An 11214-nucleotide genomic window follows, 5' to 3' on the forward strand; every position below is an offset into this window, starting at 1 on the left:
ACTACTGGACAAGCACGTCCACACGTGGAGAAAAAATGAATAGGAATGAATTAAAGGGGAGGTCGAAAGAGACTGATTCAGGAATGAAAAAGCATTAAGTCATCAGTCGCTCTATTACGCGGCATTAGAAAACCGTTTACGTGACCACATTACGGCCAGAATGCACAAAAGAGCTCGCGTAATTTATAGCCGTCTCATCCACCCACTTGCCGCGCTATTCACATGATACCGAGGGAATCACGTCTGCTATTACCTTTACGCCTCTCCACTTTTGAGGGGGAATAAACGGTAACGTGGCGTGTGCTGGGGGTTACTGAGTTCTCGTATTTCAAAGAGTACCATCCGTCGAAGAGGAAGCAACAAGTCCCCATCCCCCAGCGAATCAACCCCCAACCTCATCCCCCGCCTGAACCTTCTTTTCTGCTTATGGAAATCCTTTTAATTAAAGGCAGCAAAGCCGCTCACTGTGCTACCCAACGGCAGCTCTCTCCCCCTACATCATCTCATAGACATTTTCATCACTCGAGGGTCACTGTAAGTGATGGTCGTTCATGAGATACAGATGAGTAATGGTTTTTTGACATCTAGGACTCTTGCCGTTAAGGATTCCGTGAGCCACTTGCTTTCTCTTGCTTTGGCCTTTTTTCGTTGGTCCTGTTTGCAAATCAGTTCATAAGATACAAAGTATAGCGACGGTACAATTGATCTTCATAGCTTTTTTCTTTCAACATAAAACGAGGAGAAAAATGTTGAAGATAGGATAAGTAGTGACAGTAAAAGCGGCATTGTTTCCTTCCCATTTCCTTCGAACAACATTGTATTTGTCGTAATTAACTTGTTATAAGAATATTCATTATCGGTAAACTACGCGCTGATGTATAGTGTTAATGAGTTTAAAGTTCTCTCGTATTTCTTCTCCAGACCGTGTTTCATTCAGGAATGACCGCGTTTGCAAATGCAGCATTTATATTCATTTGTATTAAATCGTATCATTACTAAGCATATTACTAAGCATAATTATCATATTGCGTAGACACTTATACATACTATGAAATCACGTGGCTCCAGCGAATATATCAGCGCTTTTAAAGGCTATACTTTTAACTTGTCCATCTCATGTATTCACAGAGATACATAAGCCCTTTTCGTATATGTTTGTCACTTAAAGAAGTAATGGTATTGTTCGAGTTCTTCACACTTTTTAGATACACTCGTTACTAAAGAGCCTATGATCCAAATGAAAAAATGATGACGTCCGTAACAGGATTCGAAGCCGCATTCGGTTTATTAGAGCGAGGTCATGTTGGTCACCTGACCGCGGAGAGGGATACGCAAAAGATGTTGCAATGTTGAACACATTTCTATTTCATTCTCTTCCTCTCACTTTCCTCAAACACCGGACTGTATACATATCCATATGAATGCAATATCCGTGCCTTTGTTTGTAAATAAATTTTTAAAAGAGTTGGATTATTTCATGTCTGCTGCTGAAAACTCAGTTGTAAGCCCATTACAAAAACATATTGACATGTTTCAACTCTAATGTAAAATCTTTTTCCTTGCAGGCCCAATGTCTTCAGTAGGTTTCAGTGGGAAATGGTTGTGGCCCACCACACCAATGGAGGAGTTTTCGGAGATTGGCCATCAAAGAGGCACCTTCCTCATGTGCTACCAGCTCAGCCTCTGTTCGTCTAGCCCTTTATCGAGTGAACATGTCAAGGAAAGCCTAGAACATCTCTACAGGTAAAATTTACTGTTTGAATTAAATCAGGGGTTCCTTGCTCTGTTGTTAAGACACTCGCCTCATCAGCTACAGCTCGCACACATGATCTCTTTGCCAGACGGAAGACTTTAAGCGTGTCCGTCAAATCCCATTGTTGCTCTGTTGAATTAAGCAGTGAATTATGTACTTACCTGTTAGTAAATCAACATTGATAGGACATGACCAGGAAGGAGAAGGGTATATGTTCAACAGCTTCATCCGAAACACAATGCTGAGAATTGAGAGTTAGCCAGGAGGAAAGAGTTTATGTTCTCGCTAATTGTGTTCATGACCGTATCTTAATGTTATGTTTCTTAAGACATCATTCATTTCGAAAGACTTGAATAAAGAGAGACATGTGACGTGAAGGAATATAGTTTGTACTAAAGTAGACAAGATCAAGTACTGCAAAGTAGGATATCACTGATTTTCAAAGATGAGTTTTATAGGTATCTGTGCATAAAAAGGTGAGGTGAACAAGAGCGCAGTGAAATAATGAAATGCGAGGATTAGTGACTGAAAAAAAAGGAGTTGGAATGTCAGTTGCGAGACAATGGTGAAGATCGTGATGTATGAGGGAATGAATCAGGGAGTCACTGACAAAGCGAGAGAAAAGATTTAGCATAAATCTGAGCATTTTGTGAATAGAGAACAAAAAATTACCCGAAGAACATGAATGCAGAAGGGAAAGCAGTGAGGATATGGACCTTGGATTCAAAGATTTCGACAGAAAGATATTTTCTGAAGTGAATAATCCTATGTTAGTCAAATGAATAATTTGCAATGTGGCCAAGACAGGAGAGAGCCAGATCTGAATACTGCTATGGTTGGAATTGGCTAATAATAATTTGTGTGTATTTGTGGAACTTAACTGTTGGATTTGTGAGGAGGGTAATTCAAAAGCTTGAGGATAGAACGGGAAAAGATGATGAGTTTATAAATACCTGACTAGGGTGTGTAAGGTTTATCTTAATGAGAGAGGAGTTTTGAAGGAATGGATGAGAGGAATACTTATTACTTTAACTATTGTAAAGGCGATACAGGTGACTGCAAGAGTGACAGCATTATCTTACAATAACTGGGAAGTTGTATAGAACGGCTTTTGACTTAGAAAATACGACCATTGAGAGAATGACCGATAGTATCAGATAAAAAAAGAGCATGAGGTAGTCAATTGTTTGTTATAAAACAGAGTAATAAAGAGAAGATGCTCACATGCAAAATAGGCACAAGTAGAGAACACTATGTGCAGCTGAATAATGTGGTATTCCAGGCAGTTTTTCGTAAGCAATTTAAAAGTTTTGATGATGAATCAAAGCAGAGTAGAACAAGTAGATAGAGGAGTGACCGGCTTGTGGTAAAAGTTAGTCTGGGTAAATGATCATTATGTTTCCATGACGGTTTAATATTCTTTACGGACTGAATAATGTGAAAAGGCAGTGGAAGACAGGTGCAGTTATTTGGGTATGAAAAAGTCACAAGAGGAATGATAACTGGCTGATGTCTACGCATGATGCAGTGACAGTTACACGAAAGTGAGGGGAAGTTTCAGAGATGGGTAAAATAACTGACAGTGTTTTAAGAAGATAGAGGCATAATTTAATATTAGTAATGGTAAACTCGGAAGGGTAAATGGAAGTCAAGCTGATGAAACAATGAATGTTAATATGAACAGTGTAAGAATGGGAGTTGTTGGGTTATATATTTAGGAGTAAATATAATGGGTTACGATAGAGTGACAGAGTCTCTGCATCACGAATTAAATAAATGAAGGAAGGTATCAGCAGATCTGCAGAAGTTTCGGAAGAGATGCTTAAGGAAGCACAATTTATTTTATAAAGGGATGGTGGAGCTAAGTCTCTTTTATGGGAGAGATGTGGAGAGCTGAATGCATATGTAAGAAAAAGATGAAACCTGTTGACAAAAAAAAAAAAGTTTTTCATGGGACATAAAACTAGTATATGGTCAGCAGTAATGTTTGAAAGGGCCTGAGCAGGGCCATTTACTGACTTGAGAGAGGCCCTGAGAATTGGCAAGAAATACATGGCAAACTTATGGGATGGGGAAAACATAGAAATCGCCAAATTGAGGGAATGAAGAGGTTTTGGAGAGGAAAGGCTCTAATAATCTGGAAGTATGAGAGTGCTTGCAGAATTGAAGTGAATGGCAAGGTGTGTTAATTGGGTTTAACACAGTTGAAGACTTCTGTACAGGTGTAACAAAGTGGCTAAGGTTGTTGGATTTTTCTGCGAAGATTTTCATCTATAGTATTCAGTAACTGAATTAGGAATGTGGAATGAAGCAGTGACTGTAATGTTGTCTCTTTATATGATGCGTCAAAAATGTATTCTATATATAAATATATACTGCATATATATGTAAGTATCTATTCAAACATATATATGCTATATATATATATATATATATATATATATATATATATATATACATATATATATATATATATATATATGATATATATATATATATATATATATATATATATATATATATATATATATATATATATATATATATATATATATATATATATGGGAAATTTTAAAAAAGAAGAGACAGAGTGACAAGTACCTTCGTGTATTTAACACATCTTTGTGCCCCGAAGATGTGTTAATTACACGAAAGTACTTGGCAACTCTGGTCTTTTCTTGTTTTTTACAAATTTTTATCAAGTACGCCTTCAAGCTCAATATATATAATCTAATCTATATATATATATATGATTATATATATGTATATATATATATATATTATATATATAATATATATTATATATATATATATATATATATATATTATCTCATATTATATATATATATATATAACGGGCATCTTGCATGCTCAGTAAAAATCTGCTTTAATCCTGAAACTCTTTTCGTTTCCAGGAAAGTTCCAAACTTGAGAGTCTGCTACGGAACGAGGGACGGAGTTTTATGGTTTCGGGAAGCGGTCAACAGAGACATTGACTTCCAGGTAAACAATTCCACCTTTTTTTGGGAACATGGCTCAAGGAGGTCTCGTCGATGATGTAAGAGAGAGTCGCATCATGTTTACCGAGAAAATATTTATGCTGTGGCCGCTGTCGGGATTTGGAACTATTTAATTTGGGCCATACAAACACAACTTTTGGATGCCCCCAGCAATCGGCTCCTAAGTAAGATGTGTTAGGGGTAGAATTGCCTCTGCAGATCATACGCAGGCGAACAAAGGGTCTTCTTTTTCCCGGAGATCGGTTCTTCATAAGCAGAACAGCTTCCTTGCTCTCACCATTAAGCCGAGGAAATATTTTTAGATCAACAAGTTCCCGTTTTTAGGTAGCGTCTCAAATTTTTGGCTTTAGCGTTGGAGGCCGAAAAAAATGGGCATTTTTTTTTATCTGTTGGCTGTGCACTGTTTAATCTTAGTGGCGGAGTGTATGACGAAAAAAGCAGACGAGAAAGAACGGCGAACTGGCTGAACAAAACAAACGGTGGCGGCGAGGCACAGCGGAGGACTATCAACGTTTGGGAATAAACTAAACAGCTCTATTTGTTCTGATCTCGGGCCAGAGCATTTGCTTGCTTCATTATGATTCACACGATGATGTTGGCGAACAGTAGCTCTACTATTCAGGCCACTACACTTCGGTTTCAGCCGGCAATTCGAGATGTTATGTTCTCACAGGATGTGAGATGTTTCTCCATAAACAATGTCGTGTTTGCTCTGGCCCGCTCGCGAAGCCAGATACTCCTAGGAAATAGTTATTGAGCTTTTTACGATATCCTCTCGATAAATGTTGCTTGTGCTTTCATTTTACATCGGTATTTTTCTATTTGTACATTTCATTTTTTTTTCGATGAAAAACGTTATGTAATGAAGGCAAGAACTACTTGGTAAGAATCCTGAGTGTTGCTTGATAAAGAAGTATGTTTGAATGGCTTTATGGGGTCTGGAGACTTATAAGAAAATACACGTTAAAATTACATGAACGAATTATGTACGTATGAATATATTACTTAGATGATTTACATTTTTTTACGCTTAAAGATATAAAACGAATCAAGTTGATATCCTTGGTGCAAGCCATTTTTAACTTTTTACTTCATCTAAGTTCATAAGAATCGGAATATTGCTTTTGATCGTATTCATTAGAATTTCTTGTGAAGGAAAAAAATCATCTATACAATCACTTTTGACTTACTGTTTGCAGGTGGTCGAAACCGAAGACGTGTGGGAGGTGATGAACTGCTTAAGAACTTACAGATACAACTCGGAAACTGGTCCTCTGTGGTGTGCTAGGCTTGTCCCCGATTCCCGAACGAGCTCGGCAGAGAACGGGCATCACTATGACCTGATGCTCGGATTCCACCATGGCATCACCGATGGCTTTTCAGCGATGAAAACGTGCGGTTTCATCGTCTCCCTCTTGAACGATGTGATAGCAGGTAACCACATCAATGACGAAGAGCAACTAGCTGAATATACGAACCACGGAGAAACTGAAAGGGTGATATCAGAGAAGAGATCTCTCCTCGAAAATGATCTAGGTTTACAAAAGCGACTATTTAGCGAATTAGAGAGGAAGAAGGAGATCAAGTCTATTTTCAGAGAGGCTGTCCAAAGCGCAGAAGGCGGCAAGGACAGGACCAGGAGTGTTCTCCGTTGCCTGGACGAGGATGCGACTAATAAATTCGTTAAGAAATGCCGCAGCGAAGAAGTTACTGTTCATTCAGCTTTCACTGCTCTCGCCAATGTAGCAATGGCTGACCTCATCGCAGAGGCAGACTCACGCCGAGAATCTTATCTTCTCATCAACAATCATGTCATTAACATTCGGCGGTACTGGTCGGGTGACGTGTCGCGGTCCTTTGGCTGCCATATCGTGGCCCCAATGACGATCTTCACCGAAGTGCAACCTTTTGCTGAGGGGAAATTCTGGGACTTCGCTCGCTCTGTTCACCTGGACCTCCAGAAATATCTGAAAGAAGGGGTCATTCTGCAAAACCAAGCCCTTGGGCAGCTGAAGAATTCTCCGAAACCGACTGCAAAGGACTTTTTCTATCCGCTTCTCCCCTGCGATTTCAGCACCTCCAATCTGGGAGATGTCACACCTTTGGTGACCGAAGGGGGAGAACACGTGAGACCCACCAAAGTGCTGAGATCAGTATCAATCCATTTCACAAATGCGAGTTGGTCGCATCTTTTCAACACGTTCAAAGGTCGCCTGATTCATGTTCTAGACTACAACAATGCAACGATGTCCAAAGAACTGGCGGAAAAATATTCCGACAACCTTTTCAAAAGGTTACTGGAAGTCACTGGAGAATAATAATAATAAGATCGCAGGTAGATCTTATTCAAAGTGGTTAAGAAGGTAAGAGAAAAGAGGGGTTTCAAATACTTCAGTAACAATAACATTGACAACACTTGGGCAATAGTTGTAAGGACTAGGGCGGTCACCTTTCATCAACAGAAAAAAGAAGGTTTCTATTTTATTTTCATTCCACACGTTAAACTCATTAAACGATAGTGAATTAGATTTCCTTGGCTGGAAGGGAATTGTCATAAACTTAAAGGAATGATTTCTTCGTGTAAGACAGATCGATGAACAATGATGGTTTTTCGCTTTGAATCAGGCAAGAATTTCAATTTTTCCAATAAATGATCATAATGAACTTCCTCTATATTCCGTCGATGACGACCACACATTCCTTTACCAAACAAATAAATGTATAGTAGATTAAAATGATCTTAATCACCTTCAACTGGTGGAACATTCCATCCTGTACGGCTCGAGGAGCAATTGTCCATGTAGGTAGGGAGTTAGTGCCGTCAGTGCACCTCAAATGGTACAAGGTAAACATTACTCAAGGTTCTTTTCAGCGTCCCTTCGGCCCCTAGCTGCAACCATTTCATTCCTTTTACTGTACCTCCGTTCATATTCCCTCTTCCATCTTACTATCACCCTCACCTAACAATTATTTCATAAGGCAACTGAAAGGTTTTCCTCCTGTTACACTTTTCAAACATTTTTACTGTCAGTTTCTGTTTAAGAACTGAATGACATTATAGGTCCCAGCGCTAGACCTTTGGCCTAATCCTATATTCTGATAATCCAAGGAGCAATTATGCGTTTGCCTGTAACTTTGGCTAACGAATAACTTACGCATTACGCAAAAGAATTGGGAATTAATACTATCATAAAGCATTTCAGTAACTCGAGAAGTGGCTAGCATGCCTTGGCAATTACTGGAGCCCTTAAGACAACCATTTTGAGGGATAGACACAAGGAGGACCTTCAGATAGAACGCTTCCTCAATCCATTCTCCGTGTCGAGGGTGGAACTGGTAGGAGGGTCAAGGAAGAGAGACAGCTCTTGTTTTTACAGTACACAAAGTCACTAAGAGAGAGAGAGAGAGAGAGAGAGAGAGAGAGAGAGAGAGAGAGAGTCTTTACATATATGCATATATATATGCACACAAACACACACATTTACTCAGAGAGAGAGAGAGAGAGAGAGAATGTGTCTTTACAGTGCATACACACACACACACACACACACACACACACCACGCACACACATTTACTCAGAGAGAGAGAGAGAGAGAGAGTCTTAATATCGCTCAAACGCACACACACGCAAACACGGCAAGAGAGAGAGAGAGAGAGAGAGAAAGAGAGTCTTAACAGTGCTGTTACACACATACACACGCAATCACGGTAAGAAAGAGAGAGAGAGAGGCGTGAAGAAGCTTGTATATTTAGGGATAATGCTTAGGGATAAATTATGTCAGTATGGTAACCAGTACTGTCTCTTTTTCATATCTTAATGAAAAATTAACTTTGAATAATGATAACGACCAACTACGATTTAGTTATGGTTCAACAACGAATATGGTTTTGCTGTGATGCTTACGATGTATAGAATTACAGCAATCACAGCTGTTAATCATCCAGATACATTACTTTTATTTCCTATAGTAAAAAATAAATAACTTTTTTTTTCTCTTGTTGCAAGAATTCTCAAAAAAGATCTGCAAGTACCGAAATTGAATGTTTATTCAAAGCAATAAACAAGATCCAAATCCTCGAAATAAACAGATCAAATCATGGTCTATACTCTAATGAAGAGTGTTGTATGCTAACAATGAATTATCTAACAGAATCGGAAAAGAGCTTTTTTTCAGGGCAACTCTCTCTCTCTCTCTTCTCTCTCTCTCTCTCTCTCTCTCTCTCTTCCCCTTTTGATTTACTTGTTGATAATAAATAAATTGAGAGCACACGAGAGAAAAAGGTTAGTGATGGAGCAGGGAGAATCAGCTTTTCCTCTTGTGCTTATAAGTGATGGGATGAATTATCACAGAGAACCTCGATTACATTGATTTGGAAAGGGAAGGGGTTAATGACTAACGCTTGATTAATAAGAGATGGTATTTGAGCTTCTGTCTGAAAGGGCTTTCTGAAAAGGACGCTACAGACCCCTCTCGCGAGAGGGGAAATCTGGATCTTTGTGATACTCTCGCCTCGCTGGGAACAGGATGCGCTGCCGTGTCCCAAAAGGGAGTTATTCATCTTGGTATAAATGCGAATACTGTTATGAATTTTAAAAGAACTATTTGCATATCCATTCAAAGGAAAAAGTGCCAAGGACAAGGGCTAAGTCTACTCTTGCTAGTTGAGTTGATGTTTTGTCATAAGTATTTATTTACAACTTCTTCTTTGGTTGTTCACCCTACTTGTAGTCGTTATCTCGTCTTAGGCCTATTGCCATGTTTTCGTGATAGATCACTAGCCATTACTCATTATCTTGGATTTTGCTCCATTTTATATGCCATGGCTCTTTATCCACGATTTTATCCTACTTTCCCTGCTATCTCTTTTTTTATAAAAACTTCTTCCCCATTGTCCTAATAAGACTACGCATGGTGCTATTCTATGATGGTGCTCGATATCTCTTTACCCTAGACTTCTATTTAGATTACTTGACGTGATTTTGCCCTTGATTTGACCCTGTGTCTCTTATAATCCGCAGATTTCATGTTACTCATGGCTCTCTCAACTGCTATTTCATCTTCGGTTACTAGGATGACTCCTTATTCACAGTTCCGTTCCCATGGTACTAAATAAGACGCTTTTACTTCGATTTATCTCCCAATTATTTGACGTGAACATCCAGAAGTTTGTACTCTACATTTCTTCAGCCATTATTCTATCCTTGGTTATTCAGAAAATAAGCTTCATCCACATGGGACAAACCTACAGGGGCTATTGACTATACTCTGTTTTTTTCCATCTGTCCACTCGCCTGTGGTGTTTGCGTTTGGTATCACTGCGTCCTGGGCTTTAGATAGTTACGCTATGTGTAAGTTTTAGGTAAATAAAAGGATATCTGGCTGTATATTTGCAACTGAAAAGTGTTTTAATAATTTACTGTATGTGAATTACACCGTTAATATTCGAAATAGGATATTGTTTTCATTGTTGAATGTAAGCTGCCTTTTCGGGGTGGCGTAACTAATATTTAAAGCAGGGACGCAGTGATACCATACGCAAAAACCACAGGCGGGTGGACAGATGGAAAAAAATAGAGTATAGTAATTCAAGCTACTCAAGAATATATTGTTCATTTGAAAGAAACGGCAGAAAATGATAGGAAATATAGAGAGAAAAATATCAGTCGTTATAAGAGTAGATAAATGAGTAAATTAATAAACAAATAGGTTAAAATATATATAAATTGTTAGAGTACAAAATGATTTGTTTTAAGTAGAAATGCATTGCATCTTTGCTTGAACTTCTGAGGTTCTAATTGGGCAGCTTCCTCTGGGAGACAGTTTCACAGTCCAAGGGTCTCTTGGCATGATTTTGTATAGGTTACTTGCCCTGGCGTTTTACAAATTATTTCTTCGTAAGCTACTTGCTATGGTTCTTTATCCACAAATTTGTGAATTGATATGAATCCAAGTTAAAATTTTGTTGTGTTTTGGAAATTTATTAAAAGCGTTAAATTTCACTGCAGTTTCAAGATCTCCTCTTCAGGTAATTGCAGTATAATACAATAGTAAAGGAAAGTTACAAATTTTAAGAGAGGAGAACAAATCAATAACCATCTTCGGTCAATACGAAACAATGGAATTTTAATTAATTCTTACAGCACAAGTGCGCCTATTATAGTCATGATATTAATCTTTATCCACTATGCCATCCTAGGTTACTTGTCAGGCTACCTGATCCGTGTGTCTGTACTAAGTTATGTATAAATTTTCATGGCGATTTACTGCCTAATTTACTTACTATGGGATTTTATCCCCGATTTTATTTTGTTTTTTATTTATTTTTTTCATGGCCCTTATCAAAGGCTGTGTCTTTATGTGTGAGACCGTCTTGGTAATTTAACACTTAACCCTTTTTCCGCATTATTTTTGTCTTAGGTTTTATTCAAAGGTTCTTTA

General features: G+C 38.3%; 1 protein-coding gene across 4 annotated transcripts in view; it reads left to right on the top strand.

Moving 5' to 3' along the window:
• Nucleotides 1-10775, top strand: part of LOC135220899 (uncharacterized) — a 133849-nt gene extending 123074 nt beyond the window's left edge. For all 4 annotated transcript variants that reach the window (XM_064258520.1, XM_064258522.1, XM_064258523.1 and 1 more), the window contains 3 exons: nt 1566-1743; nt 4669-4756; nt 5973-10775. In XM_064258520.1, coding sequence (XP_064114590.1) covers nt 1566-1743; nt 4669-4756; nt 5973-7091 — 1385 coding nt within the window. In that variant the 3' untranslated portion in view covers nt 7092-10775. The remainder of the gene's footprint in view (nt 1-1565; nt 1744-4668; nt 4757-5972) is intronic.
• The last annotated feature ends 439 nt before the right edge of the window (nt 10776-11214 follow it).

The sequence above is a fragment of the Macrobrachium nipponense genome, chromosome 2 (assembly GCF_015104395.2).
Source record: "Macrobrachium nipponense isolate FS-2020 chromosome 2, ASM1510439v2, whole genome shotgun sequence".
In the NCBI taxonomy this organism is placed as follows: Eukaryota; Metazoa; Arthropoda; class Malacostraca; order Decapoda; family Palaemonidae; genus Macrobrachium; species Macrobrachium nipponense.